This window comes from Bombus vancouverensis, chromosome 14 (genome assembly GCF_051014615.1).
Source record: "Bombus vancouverensis nearcticus chromosome 14, iyBomVanc1_principal, whole genome shotgun sequence".
In the NCBI taxonomy this organism is placed as follows: Eukaryota; Metazoa; Arthropoda; class Insecta; order Hymenoptera; family Apidae; genus Bombus; species Bombus vancouverensis.
The window spans coordinates 7,884,186-7,899,481 of record NC_134924.1 but is presented as its reverse complement, the minus strand read 5'-3'; the positions used below and the strand labels follow the sequence as shown (position 1 = coordinate 7,899,481).

The window sequence follows — 15,296 nt, the reverse complement described above, 5'->3', positions numbered from 1 at the left end:
TCCGACCTGATCGTGTTTAAATATTTTCAAGTGGTTAAGATCAGGCGGAGAAAATGGCCGACGGGGCGATGTTTGAAATTGCCAATAGATGGAGGGAGAATGCAGCTGCTCGAAAAGAGGTATGTGCACAGTAACAGATGTCGCGGCAGTAATGGTCGACCGAGAGTTGGCGCTCGCAGTCTTTCCGTTGTCAATAACGGACACTGGCAGTATCCCGGCACAAAATCCCGGAAACATCTCGTTCGTGAAATTCAACGAATCTTCGAATGTAATTTCGAGTCGTTGCGTTTTCGTTTTGGCGTAGTTAAAAATTCGTGGAAACAGAGCGTACTGTCGCGCGGGTTACACGAGCTACCGTTTAAACGAGAATTCGCAAAACGGGCGTGCCTTGGACACAATCGGCGACGTCCCTGACGTGAAAATACACAACGGCAAGAGGTGGTGGACAACGACAGCGAGACTGGGACTGCGGTTAAGATTGCGACAAAGAGAAGAACGAACAGCAGCGAGGATAAAGCACGGGACACCGTGTACCAGCAAAATAGGGCAGAAAAACGATAACAGCAGCGGTAGCAGCAGCGGTGACGGAAAGGGAAAAGAACGAGTTACGACGGCGGAGAGGAACGCAGCACAGCCGCGTGATTTTGAACGCGAACGCTGGCGTAACTGTCAACGGTCGGATTTCGAAGTCTCGTAAACTACACGGTCTTCGTAAGGCTTCTGTTGCCCGAGAATCGCTGCGTTTTTCTCGCGTCAACATCATCGACGTCGCGTCGTATCGTCGTCGTCGTCTTCTTCATCGCTGTCGTGTTCGATCCGGTGAAAAACCGGCCGTCTTACGATCATAGCCACGGCGTGAGAACACGACTAAATGACCATGGACCACGGCATGTACAACATTGAGACCGGCAACAGTATAAATATCAAGAGGACAGACGGTGAGTAACGTATCTTGCCAAAGTATTTTTAGACATTTTCAGACAGCCGATCGCGTGCGCGATGCCTCGCACTTTCGTTATCTACTGCCAACGAAAATCGAACACCGCTTGACCCGTTTATTTCCCCTTTTTTGTTTTCTCCCGTATACAACGAATATGCGAGCCACTTCTGTCGTCATTATCGTCGGTGTCGTCGTCGTCGTCGTCGTCATCGTGTAACCGTTTTCGCCGCTCCGCGCCGCGCACACGTTTTTACCGTGAAACACCGATTCGTCGTGATTCGCACGTTGGTACAGCGATCAACTATTCCCACGGAGACGAAAGTCGTTGATAGTACGTTGATACAAGTGAATCTAGCAAACGAACCGGACAACTTACCCTTACTCGTGCAGCCGCTGCACGCCGCATGTCGCGCATCGTATATTACGTCGTATCCTCCTGTTGGCCAACTACATACATCGATATACATACGTCGCCTACTCACGTAGATGGGCATTGGGCATCGCGATGCACATACACGATAGCTACCGAGAAACGAGGAAATAGTCGCGATACGCAAGTCTATATAAGTGCAAGTTCTTGCCCTTGCGTTCCGACTGCTGACCTTTTCACGCTATATTTGTTTTCTTTTTTCCTTTTTTTAAACTTGGTTCGAGTACGGGGTTAGTCACGTCGCGCCGCGCCGGTGTGAACCAATGCGACAGACCACGCGGTCGTATCTTTCGTTCGGTCGCCGATCCTCCAGTTCCTTACCATGCGACGATCGCGTCTCGATACCAGCGATTCCGCTGCTGGCAGATGTACGGATATCCTTTCACCGCGAACGCGCTGGGCTCCTCTCGTCCGATGTAACTCGTAATGCAACGAGACCAGAACAAGAGATGCCGTCGTCTCTTTCGAATCGTTAATTGCATCCCTCCTTACGCACTTTGAATGCTTTGCAACTCCACGGATGTCCCTAGAAATACGTTCGGCACGATGCATCGATTCTTCGTGAATCCTTCCGCGACACGGTCATTCCCCGATCGAATGCAATCGACGTGCAATCGAAGAATACCCTGGTCGCGAGAAGGTTTGCACCGAACCAACGACGCGCTATTTTATTTACTCGCGCTCTCTCGGTGAATGAGTCAGATCGTTCGCCAAGAAAGGAGAGTCGGTTGGCCGCATCGCAGCGGCCAGAAACGATCGTTGGTCGTTACGTTCGATCGAGGAATACGCGATCGAGAACGACGATCGACGTCGCAGTAGTGTCCGCCGAGAACGGTTAGCGATAGTTGGAAAAGCGCCCGTACAGTTGCAGGAAGAAAGCGGATCGGTGACCCAATCTCGGCCACGGTAATAATATTTATAGCTTGCACCCGCCCATATAAATAGGAATACGCGTACGACTACGCGCGACAAGAATCTTCGATCTTCGATTCGTTGCGATTCTCGCGCGGCTCGCCAATTTCCCAAACGCAAATTCCATTATCTTCAATCGTGATCCAACATTACGACTCGTTACGAGTCGTTAAGAGCATTACACGCTGTCTACAGGTATTTAACGGATACCGTGTAGGACGTACTCGCGATCGAAACGCAGCTCGACGCAGCATGGCGATGCAACAAGTGGCCAGGTCCCCCGTCGTCGCGTATATTATACGTATGTTAGCGACGACGCATTTTCGAGGCGATATAATGGCACACAGTCGTCGCTATTTAATCTTACCATAATTTATGACTGGGTGGAGGGCTCGATAAGAACCGACCTCGGCAAGCGACTCGAAGTTGCCGAACAATACGGTGCTGATGATACGTGTTTAGAGGATGCACGAGGGTATTATTATTATTACTGTTATGTAATTTACGAGATCGTTTTATTGCCAGTATTACCAAAGAATAGAGACATTGTTCAAAGTTGAAAGAATCTGGTCGCAAAGTGGCAAAGACAACGACACCTTTTGATATTAAACGGACTGTGGGGAACGGCGCGTTACTTTCTTACCCCAGAATCATCGGCATGGAGCGATATAACGATTTTGCCTTTGGCGTGATTTGTCTTTAACGCGTATATACCTCGCAACTACTCGTGAGTGGACGAGTGAACGAATGACTGGCGTTTAGCGCCGAAATAGGCCGTTTGGTCGCGGTGCAGACCTTGCCCGAAATTCGAAATCGAAATGAAAAGCGAATAGAACGACGACGCGTGGTCGATTCGCAACGACTCGCGTACACGTGGGCGCTGCATCCTTATAAGGACGCCTGTCGCGAGATGCCTTACGCCTCGCCGAACCTTACCTTTTATCCGCTCTTACGTCATCTATGAACACGTTACCTCGCTGGATATCTCCGCGAGTCTGGAGATCGACGCGTCCTCGATCGAATAACCATGCGAAACGAGAAGAAACGATCTCCCTCGCCTTAATCGATTTAAAACTTTGCGAGTTTAAAGCTCGTGATCACGCGTACACGAGCATCGTGCCGAAACAGGGGAAAACCGCATTCTTCGTTTCTTACTCTCCGTTTTACGTTGCAGACCGATACTCGAATGCAATTCGATCGACTCGCGCGTCCTTCGTGCAAATCCCTCGCTACGATTCCCTTTAGCGGAAAGTTCCTCGAATTGCCGACAAACTACGCTGAATTCGTATTTGTTCCAGGTCGTGTCCACTCGGCAGTCGTTTCCGGCATTAATTGGGAACAGCGCACCGTCACCGTAGAATGGTTCGAAAGAGGAGAGACCAAAGGGAAAGAGGTACTTCGCGCGAGAACGAGCGAGACATGCTGTACGCGCGACGTTTCTAACGTTTTCGTTGTCTGTTTCGCTTTTAGGTCGAGATGGACGCGATCGTCGCCTTAAATCCCGACCTGACGAATCAAAAGACCATGGAACCACCTTCGCAGATCAACAATCACGTGTTGATTTCCAAAGCAAGGGTACGTATCGCGCGATCCTTCGATCTATCAAGCGCTCTTTCTCTTTCAAACAGCGCGCGACAACCACGGAAGACGAACCAACAGTTAGAAGAAAAGAAACGACGAAATCGCGTTTCCATCGTGTACACGTTGGAATTACGTCGCACGTGATCGAGCAATTTCAATTTCCGTGTACGTAGTGTCTTTAGGCAACCTCTCATCCGCGTTCGTTGTTTCGGTGAGAGACACGTGTCTCGTAGCTTTGGCGCGGCTCGCGTCGAATCGCTACCGATCGAGCGTGCGACCACGTTCAACGTCGCGACTCTCGCGTCGTTCCTCCTACTAACACGATTACATCTTTTTTTCCTCCATGGACGCTGCTCATTATCACGGATTTGGGTCTGCGATGGATCATCACCGATATCGGGTCTCTCCCGTCCGAAACCGATCGCATCCCCCAATACGACCTCGCATCGTCGTGTCATCGTCCCGCGTTCCCGCAATCTCTACCGGCACCACTTCTTCTCGACGATTCACGCTCGTCGATCCTCCTCCGCCCCCTCCTAATATCGTCGCGGTCGTAGTTTCTCTTCGAATCGTATCTGGTTCGAATTACGTGTTCGATTGAAATCGCGCGCGCCATCAAATTCGAACGAAAAGCAGGATTCTTCGGGCGAAGAGGACGAGGGGGTGGATGAGTCGGAGAACCAAGAGGAGGGCTCCCTTGGACGGCACGGCGGTCATACCGCAAGAAACGGCCTTGCATCCGCAACGCTTCCTGTACGAGTCGTTACTGCTCTTTCGGTAAACGCGCGAAACCCACGCTCCTTTCCTCCCACCCTGATACTCCTTTGTATTTCCTTTATCCTTAAAGCACACGCACTCACACGTAAACGCTCGGCTTTACTTTGTTTTATCCTCCTTCTCTCTTTGCCGTAAAGTTAGAGATTTACATCGGTCCAGTAGCATTGCGGTCCACTAGTCCAGTCCAGCACTGGATCGTAACTGTAATATGGCGAACAGTGTTTCGATTCCAGTACAACGTCGTTATCCCAGCGAGCAATCCAGTCCAACTCCTGGATCGAAAGTTTACTTTTCGAATCACATCGGGAACACAATATTCCAACGTTACTGGAGTCGCGTAGACGACTCGATAACCAGTGCTGGCTGAAGCATAGTACGGTGCATTCATTGTCACGACGATTTACCAACGATTTTCCAGTGCTTCGTCTGTTTAAAGGAGACTGGAATACCGTAGACACGAACCTATTTTCAGTCAAAGAACTAGAACGTAATCGCTTGATCCAGTAACTGGATTGATGTAAACTCAGCTTTAACGTCAGCGTTTTTCTCTCCCTCCCCGTTTATTTTCCATTCCCTTCTCTCTATGCTACTTTGCAACGTTTCGAGGATCGATCGCACTCGATACACTGCGCCACCTCTGTCGCCAACAACCACGCGCCTGATACCGGTTTCCTCACCTTATTTTGCGTTTCCTTCTTTTTAAGCTCGTTTCTCGTCGGAACATTGCGATTCGTTCTAAAACGACGTTGTCGTCGTTGTCGTCGTCGTCCCACGCACGCTTCCTATCGTTTCCTCGCTTCTCGCGTACTCGCATTACCGTGCCTTTCGTTCGATCGAACGTCGGACGTCGAACAACGAGTTTGACGTCCGTCAAATTCCGATGTCTCGTCTCGCTTTCTTTTCTACCACGTTCGTTCGATTTACGTTTCCTTTGCTTTTTACCGCGAAACATCGATTCTGTTCCGACTACGGCGTTGTTGTACGTATGCACGTACGTACGGAATTACGTTTTATCGATTTCGATTCGTACATTTTGCACTCGCTTTTCGGTCAACGTTTTTTAGACGACGTATTATACCCACGCTCGACTATCGACCAACGTTTTATTTAACTTACCATCTCCTTTCATTGTATTCGTTTATTTATTTACTTATCTCTCTTATCATTGGTTATTTTCGAACACCATCGAATTACAGAATATTGAACTTTATGTAATACTTGAATAACTCGTATTGAAATTTTCTTTGACGACGTTACGATATGTTTTCTGTTTCTTTTTTCAGCATTCAACCAAGCCGTCGATTCCAGTAAAAGGTATGTCGTACGCGGGCAAACGTTACGTACGTATAATGGTTTGCACGAATAAGAGAAGTCGCGTTATCGTTTGTTAATCTGACGAATCGATCGAGCTGATGTCGCGCGAACGCAAAAGTCGTTTATTTTTGCACGATTGGTCAACGGCGATCGATGCAACGTTCTCACGCGCGTTTCGTCGTGTTGCGATCGTTTCGCGCCGCGTTTACTATGTCGTGGTCACTAACTCTGGACGGATCGATTTGCCAAGCGATGGCGAATGAAGTACGCGTGGTGTAACGGCGATGTCAGCGTCGTGTAAAAGAAGCACCACCAGTGGCAACGAGCGGCGGTGCGCGAGTGTTCACGCTCCAAACTATCGATGCTCTTGCGCCGTATGCAAAGGCACGCAAGGGCAAGGACCTCGACGGACGATGCGCTACGTATTAAACGAACAGAGTATATAATCGGGTCGTGCGATTCGAGCCTACGTTTCTTCCATTCTTGTACACTCTCGTCTACTTTCTCTTCCCCTCTCTCTCTCTCTCTCTCTCCCTCTTCCTCACCCATTCACAGACGCACACACGTCTTTCCTTCCTTCCTCGTTTCTTCCTTCATTTCTTTCCGTCTATTCTTTCTGTCGATTCTACGAATTCACCTCGTTCACCGCGGTCATCGCCATGAGGTTCGATCCGTTGGGCTACTGTTTCGGAAGAAAAAATAAGATCAACGGCACCGAGGATGGGAAGACCGAGGAATTGGTTGAAGCCATCTCGGAGCAGGTCTCGGCACACGGTAACACACACACACACACGCGCGCGCGCGATTCTCTCGATACGCGCTATCGCGTCTGAATTTTGTTTATTTTCCCGCGAAAGTCGGTCCACCGAGCAGACTGCGCGAACACGTTCGTTCGATTCGACCCCGAAACTTGAACACATCACGCGACTGATGTATACTTTGCAGCGGGTTCCAACAGACAATTGTCGCGACAAACGGGTCGGCCAACCAATATAATGCCACCCGGTGTCACTGTGAATGGACACGGTGATTCCGTGGCTGGATTAACGAGCCGCCGGGAATTGGAGAACATCCCACCGACACCTACGTCAACGGCCGCTTCCTTCAATGCCTCCATGGCAGCGCAGGCCAAGCAAAAGCAACAACAGCTACAGTCTCAGCAGCAGCAGCAGCAGCAGCAGCAGCAACAACAAGTACAAGCGGACAACGGGCGAGTTAGACGGTCGAATGTGGTCAAAGAGGTCGAGAGGCTGAAGAAGAACCGCGAGGAAAGAAGGCAGAGACAAGCGGAGTTAAAGGAGGAGAAGGAAGCTCTGATGAACTTGGATCCTGGTAATCCGAATTGGGAATTTCTTGCTATGATAAGGTCAGTCCCGATTCTTTCTTTTCTCGGGTGATACCATTCAAGACCGTTGACGTCTTTCCGTCGACAGGGAATACCAGAACAGCATCGAATTCAGGCCCCTTCGAGAAACGGATAGCGTGGAGGACCATCAAATTACAGTGTGCGTCAGAAAGCGTCCGTTGAACAAGAAGGAGATCGCGCGCAAAGAGGTAGATGTGATCAGCGTGCCTAGCAAAGATCAGATGGTGGTTCACGAGCCGAAAGCCAAAGTCGATCTAACCAAATACTTGGAGAACCAAATCTTTCGATTCGATTACGCGTTCGATGAAACTTGCAACAACGAGATCGTCTACAAGTACACTGCTAAACCTCTGGTGCAAACCATTTTCGAAGGTGGGATGGCAACGTGTTTCGCTTACGGTCAAACGGGAAGCGGTAAAACGCATACCATGGGAGGCGATTTTAACGGAAAGACACAGGATTGCAAAAGAGGCATATACGCGATGGTAGCCAAGGATGTGTTTAAATGCCTCAAGCTTGTTAAGTATCGTCCGTTGAATCTGGTCATTTCCGCGAGCTTTTTCGAAATCTACTCTGGCAAGGTGTTCGATCTATTGAAGGACAAAGAGAAGCTGCGCGTTCTAGAAGATGGCAAGCAACAGGTACGCTTATACGCGTTTACTTGTTCTCTTTTCCCGTTTAGCTCGTTCCTATCTTTTCCCGTCCCGTAGGTGCAAATACTCGGATTAACGGAAAAGGTGGTGGAGACTTGCGACGAAGTGTTGAAGTTGATACAGCACGGAAACAGTGCCAGAACGAGTGGTCAAACCAGTGCAAATTCCAACTCGTCGCGATCCCATGCCGTTTTCCAAATCACAGCACGGATACCGGGTACGCTCAAGGTTCACGGAAAATTCTCTCTGATCGATCTTGCTGGTAACGAGAGGGGAGCAGACACGTCTTCCGCCAACAGACAAACCCGTGAGTTTCGCGTAATTTCGCCTATCTGTGGTTGAAGGTCCACCGGTGAAACGTGTGCAAAGATGATCGCGTTGTTCACAGGTATGGAGGGTGCCGAGATCAACAAGTCATTGTTGGCGTTAAAAGAATGTATCCGCGCGTTGAGTCGCAAAGGAACGCATCTGCCATTCAGAGCTAGCAAGTTGACGCAAGTATTGAGGGACAGCTTCATCGGTGAAAAGTCGAAAACTTGCATGGTAACAGATTTGCGTTTCTCGCATAGCGGATCCATTTGAACGAACCGCGCACGTCCTTACCACCGCTCTTCCCTTGTTCGCAGATAGCTATGATCAGTCCGGGAATGAGTTCTTGCGAACATTCGTTGAACACGCTCAGATATGCGGATCGAGTGAAGGAGTTGGCCGCGACTGATCCAACGGAAATGAAAGTTTCCCCGACGGACGACGAGCGGGAATTAAAGATCGAGGAACAGTCGAACAACAGCGTATTGTCGGATAGCGATTTGGCACAGCTTCGGTCTCTGAACGTAAGACAAAAAATAGAATTTCCGCGTCAGCTCGGGCTTCCGAGTTTCGAGACGGACCGGTTCTTCCACTTACTCGGTCGACTCTCTTTTTTTTTTTCTTTTTTAACAGGAGGGTGAGATTTCACAAGACCTTTACACGTTCCACGAAGCGGTATCTGCGCTGCAAATGTTGGAGGAGGAAGTCCTAGACACGCACAAAATGGTCATGGACCATACGACCAGATTCCTGGATGGCGCGCGTAATGTGTTCAGTACGACCCACGAAGTTGATTATGACCAAGAAGGTAAGACGGCGTTTCCGCGTTTGTTTCAACTGATTCCGAACCCTTGTATTCGAGCGTGTCTTCGCTCTCCCGGCCGCGTCCGCGCACACACACTCGCAAATGCACGCACACACGCATTTACGTACGCATGTACGCACGCGTAATCGTTTCTATTTTCAGAATTTTTCAACTTCAGTTTACGCCTCTTGTTCCGACATGCAAATGTTTCTCTTCTCTTTTGCATGCGTAATATCTTTCCTCTCTATACTTCCGTTCGTTTCGTTTCTTAAGCGGATCGATCTTTTCTGCTTTGTTTATCATTTTGCGTTTTCTTTTTTTTTTTGTTTTTTTTTTTTCTTTGTTTTTTCTTTCCTCTTAATTCTCGATTTCTTAACGATTTTTCGATGACACGATAACGCATGCCTGTTCGCCTCGTCGCGTCCGTCTGTCCAAAAAGCTATACTACGAGCGCTACCGTACTTTTGTTTTCGGTCTCTCGTTCGTACCCGTTTATCGATCGGACAATGTCTCGGTACCCCGCGACAGAACCTAATACGGTGAAACACGAGGAGCAAAAAGGGTGGGGCACCAAGCGTTATTGTGTATGTGGAATTTTGCGACAGATTCACGCGGTAAAGATAAGGCAAAGGCAAGCTGCCCGTTAGAACCGAACTTAGAGGACGAGAGGACAACGACGACGACGACGACAACGTCAACGACAACGATGATGGTGGCTGAGCCAGTAGACAACGATAACCGCGACTCTACCGGCGGTGACGCGTGGTCCAACCTAAATAAACTCGTCGATACAACGACAAAGAATTCGTTAAAATCTCCTTGGAAGGACGAGGTCGAGTGTCAAAATGACACGAGTTCGTGCGATAGCGACTACGAATCGTTGAACGTTACTCGAACGACGCGCGCCGCGGCGAACACGGCCGGTATCGATCCACGTGTATCGTGCATCGAAAATGTTTCGAAGAAGAACAGTTTGCACGCGTATTCCGTTGCATACAGCGACAACTGGGCTCGGACAGTGAACCGCGCGCAACGATACAAACGGTCTACCGGTGGGAAAAAGAGCGTACAAAAATATCATTGGTCTGGCACTTTCAATCGAGACGGCGTCAAAAAATATTCTTCGCCTCTCGGTGAGAAAACGAGCGATGCCAAGAGGCGTCGTTTCGGCGAGATGAACGTCGTGGCCGACTCTAATTATAATTACAACTTGGATGCCTTCGACGATGAAAAGACAGCAAAGAAGACGAAACTGTTTGACGGTGATAAATTCAACTTGGACGATGAAAGCGGCGACAGAAACGAGGACGCGACACGTTGGCCCGATCGTCGATCGTTCGCGAATCTTTCCAAACGCGATACAATGCCACTTAATACGTCATGGCGGAATTGGCTGACTCGCGAACACGGGCAGGAAGATCATCGTTATCAACGAGACGAGTCTATCGAACGAGACCATCTAAACGCAAATTCGTCAAAACGAAGTCAACGAAACGACCACAAAGAAGAGAACCGACCCACCCTCGATGAAACACGACGCCCTTCCGAATCCCCCTACCGCGTCGACGATGACGACAGTCGATCGACGATCATCGATCGCTATGAAATCACACTCTCCACCGTCTACGTTCGTAAATCTCGTACGTCGATCGACGATCGATCCACCTGCAAATTTTTTAATTTTCTTTTGTCGTTTTTTAAAAATGTTATCCTCTTTATCTTCTTACCCAGCCTGTACATGATCTTTTTCATTTACGTGAAAAGAACGGAGGAGCCATAAGCATTTTGTTTCCGCGCACCTTTATCCGTTATAAGGGACCAACGATGTTTCTTCTTCCGTTTTTTTCCTTATTTTTCATTTTATACTTTCCTATCGACGATATCGTTACTTTTATGCTTTAACGCGAAGCTTTTAACGTTACAATCGAAGGAGCGAGAGACCGGTTTGCAATATCATTCAATCGATCAGTTGAACCGATATTTCATTCACGGGTACTAGACAAATCGCTGGCGACGAGTACGTTTGTTTTTACAAGCCGAGTCAGCGAAATTTTGTTTGGTCGAGAACGAAACCGATACGGAAGCGAATCTCGTAAAATCTAAGGAAAAATGTATACACGTAATATGTATATATAGGAACAAGAAACGAGGCATACGCGTTGTCATTGAGCGCGTTCGGCGCCCAAAAATCATTGTTTTTTAGCTATCTGTAAAAGAATACAAAGGCTCGAACAGCAGCTGCAACAACAACAACAACAACAACAACAGCAACAACAATGACACGTTTGAACGTAACGTCACAAACCCTTGCAGATTTGAGACGGAAAAGAACAAAGTTTGAGTCGCCCAACCTGAGGAGGTTCTATTTACGTAGACGTCTGATAGAGAGAAAACAGTTTTCCGACGGTACGAAATTATTCGATTCAAAATCATATATAAAGTCGCCTGTCAAAAGTTGCTTACTTTAATACCGCACCAGAGATCTACATATGTACTAATTACGCGTTCAGGGGTCACGATTCGCGAAGGCATCATTACCGCATCGACATTTACATCTACATCGCCGACGTCTCCGATAAGAGTAATGCTTGTTTTTAAGCCGCGATTTTCGATAAATTTATCGCAATATATATGTATAATATAAATACGTATCGGCAGTAGTACCTAAGCGTAAACGACACTAAGCCGAGCACGGAACTGAACGGAACGCACTGGATTGAGAAACTACTGCGCCAGTAATTACAATCGGATACAGAGCAACGTGTATTTTTTTCTTCCGTTCATCGAACTGGTAAGCCGCGATATCGATTTACGCGTCGATTCTACTCTATCCTGTCTATTCTTCCTTCTCTTATCTGGCCCTTTCTTCTCCGATTAACGAATCTCCGTGCATCTTTAAAAATATCGCGATAGTAACCGAGCAATTGATTCTAGCGCGAAAATTCCTCTATATGTACAATACACATTAAGCTGTTAATAAATATTAGTTTTATGGAATCTTGATATAACGGCATTGTTTTCTTCGCATTAACTACTACTATTATGGCCTGTGATACAAATGGACTAATAATACGCGGCACGCCTCGCTCCATAAGATACATCACGAAATCTGTACGTGAATTGTTGCATTTTCCGAGTAACCGGAACGCTTTGAATACACACTAACGTAATCGATCGAGTTCGATTCGTAGCGTGGCCCAATTTGCCTGAAAATTTCCAGACGATCGTTATGTTTGGGTCGATCGTTTCGAAACGCATGAAACGTAAACGCGCCCCGCCGCTGCGGCAAATTCATACCGAGTCGTGCTTACGTTCATTCGCAAACTCACCAGATCCTTTCCCGTTTGCTATTTTGCAAAACGGCAAATCACTGAAATCGACCACTGAAAACGTGTTGTTTGTTGCAGAATATGCCCAAAAGTGGGAACAGCTATTGGTGCAGCAGCGTGATATCTTGAACGCCGCAATCGATCAAGTCAGTCAGTTTCGTGGACAATTGTTGCAAGAAGAACAGATCAGCCAGAAGATGACGCGAACTCGTAACTCACGATATAATTAACGTGGATTAGTTTACGCGCGCGCGTCACAAAGAGAGAGAGAGAGAGAGGGTGAAGAGAGAGAGAGAGAGGGGGGAAGAGAGAAACGCGAGTGAATGAAGGAACGAATGAGTAAGCGAGCGAGTGGATGAGCGAGAGTGAAAGACGGAAAGACGAGGGCACGAAGAAGCATCTTACGATTACGATAACGATAAGGTGATGGCGATGGCGGTGGATGGCAGTGGGTGAAGATGGCATAATCAAAGGAAAGAGAATACCAGTAAACCATCTGAGCGTTCGAATACCATTTGTTTTCTCAGCATCGCTGTTACCATGACTCGTCGCATCAGCTTTCCGTTCGCGTTCCTTTAACTGCAAACGAACCCGTTTAACGATACCGAAGTTCCTTTTCCTCTCCTCTTCGGTTTGCGACCGATCATCGATGATTCGAAAGCACGAAATACTCACGTTTCAGATGCTCGACAATGAACCGACAATGAAAATATCGAGTAACAAAATGAACTGTGGCCGACAGACGATCATCGTCCGTCCATATTCTTTCGCAAAATCGTTTACCGTATTTCCTCTCCTCTTTTTGCCCGTCTTTCTCCCTCTGCTTCTCTCCTCCTTTCCGATCGCTAGCTTTTTCTTCTAATTGTTCATGATGCAGCACGCACCTAAATCATAGCACGTATCGTCGTACGTACAGAATCGATCGTGCCCCGCGCGCGCTTTATTTTACTCGTAACTAACGTCTCCTTAGCGTTCGTTTTGAACGATGCTGCTGCATTCGTCGGACGATAAATCCGCACATACGCAGATCACTGGGTACGATCAAATCGACAATCGTATGTACGTACGTACGAACCGAAAACCTAATGAATCAATGCACGCGCGTCTACGATTATCCAAGATGAGCTGTTTTGTGTTACCTCCATGCGTCTAAAAGAAGAGAAACACGCTAAACAAGATATCCTTTAAGGACAGCATATCCTTCTCTTCCTTCTAACAAACTTTTCGATTCGTTTCTCACCGAGATACTTTAGACGAAGATTCTCGGTTGATTGCCTAATTTATATTGCCAAACTTGAATTGCCCGATTTCAGATGGATTGAATTTTAGAAGAAATATATAAATGTACATCTGTTAAAAAGAGTACTTTCTCTTTCCGTCGAAAAGTTGGAATAAATAAAAAAAGAAGAGTTCTTATACCGCATACGCGTATTCGTCTAATCTCTCGTGTATTTGTACGGCCGTGGTTCGTTAAACGCGTATTTTCAACATTGACTTTGCTAGATCGTTTAATCTCGTAATCGTCCCTGTCTTAATCAAAAAATCTCAGTTTATTTAAAGAATCCCACGTTTCGACAGAAATTGTAAGTTAACTCGTCTATGGTAAGCGATCGCGACCACCCTTCACCAGCCTTGCGATTAGTATACGCGTTTCGCGAAATAAGTTTACAATGTAAGTACCAAGTTTCGTACAACGTTAATTCTTGTGTATACCATAGTCTCAGCAATTACTAAATTTCTGCATGTCAAGTTGACCCGATTTCAAAAAGTATACCATTTCGTTGTTCGCTTTTGAGTACCCTTTTTTTTTTACAATTTTGCCTGTTTTTATTTATTTTTTCTTTTTTTTAACTTGAGAATCTTAAAATCCATGTAACAATTTCTATCTTACTTGCCGTCGTTTGGTTTCGTTCCTACCGTTTTCAGATTTTACGGTGAAGCGAATTTTCACAGACACGCTTCGCGAACTTACGAATGCATGCGCGCGTCTTTTCTTGCCAAAACGACAATGTCCAGCGCGTTTTGCGATCGATCCGATTTTTATGGATTTAATCGAAAGTGGGACCGAGTACGACATAGCAGGCAAGCAGGAACGAAGAGAGAACGAATGTGCATGTGCACGAGCGAGTGTATGCGTGTATGTACGATGCTATTGAGCGAATGAGCGAATGCGAGAAGATAGAGGGAAGAACGAATGTGTGTGAAATCGATAGGTCGTCAACTTACGTTGTTGGCTAAATATGATTTTTATAGAAATGTATTTATATAGATAAAACTACATCGTTATATCGCATTAAAAAAAAAAAAAGGAGAGATTTGCACGTTTAGCGTAAAGATTTTGTTCACTCGTGATACATATTTGGATCGAACACGCTTGAAAACGATGGGAATTATCTCTGTATCGTTTCTTTCGCCAACAAAGCGTCAATAATGTTTTATTAGACGTAAAAAAATTAAAGTTTCGTAGCAATCGAGCGTTCAATACTTCTTTGCCTTATTATTAATCGCACTATAGAATCGAATAGCGAGATAAGAAAGAAAACGTTCGAATCGGTGGATTGGATACTTTGATACGATAGTGGCAGCAACATCGTTACGATCGGCATTAAACGTATCAGGCTACAACGGCGATACTCTACTTTTTATAAAAAAAGGGAGAAAAATCTGCCGACGAAACTAAACAAAGGATTGAACAGAGACAATGATACAAATGATACGCTATTTGTCTTAATCTTTCACTTTCTTTGTCATATGCGTATCAAACGAAATACCCAACCCAGTTGTTTGATAAATAAACTATATATATATATATGTATATTTATAATCGACTTAAAGCTAGCCGATCAAATGGCAAGTTCGTTTATCGTACTGACTACATTA

General features: G+C 46.6%; 1 protein-coding gene across 8 annotated transcripts; it reads left to right on the top strand.

Annotated features, from left to right (window-relative positions):
- The first annotated feature begins 142 nt into the window (after positions 1 to 142).
- On the top strand, positions 143 to 14,900 carry Klp10A (kinesin-like protein 10A). 8 transcript variants are annotated; one of them, XR_013060039.1, is made up of 13 exons: positions 149 to 938; positions 3,581 to 3,675; positions 3,753 to 3,857; positions 4,500 to 4,616; positions 5,924 to 5,954; positions 6,900 to 7,320; positions 7,388 to 7,961; positions 8,031 to 8,280; positions 8,362 to 8,516; positions 8,600 to 8,806; positions 8,916 to 9,090; positions 11,291 to 11,493; positions 12,495 to 12,512. XR_013060039.1 is itself a non-coding variant. In XM_076624202.1 (13 exons), the coding sequence occupies exons 1-13, from the start codon at positions 872 to 874 to the stop codon at positions 12,644 to 12,646; spliced, it is 2,442 nt and encodes an 813-aa protein (XP_076480317.1). In that variant the 5' UTR covers positions 149 to 871; the 3' UTR covers positions 12,647 to 14,900. The 8 variants fall into 8 exon arrangements, 7 of the variants coding, with proteins under 7 accessions (XP_033182782.2, XP_033182791.2, XP_076480317.1 ...); XM_076624202.1 differs by having other exon boundaries at positions 11,401 to 11,493; positions 12,495 to 14,900; XM_033326891.2 differs by lacking the exons at positions 11,291 to 11,493; positions 12,495 to 12,512 and adding an exon at positions 9,693 to 10,969 and having other exon boundaries at positions 143 to 938.
- Positions 14,901 to 15,296: the final 396 nt, after the last annotated feature.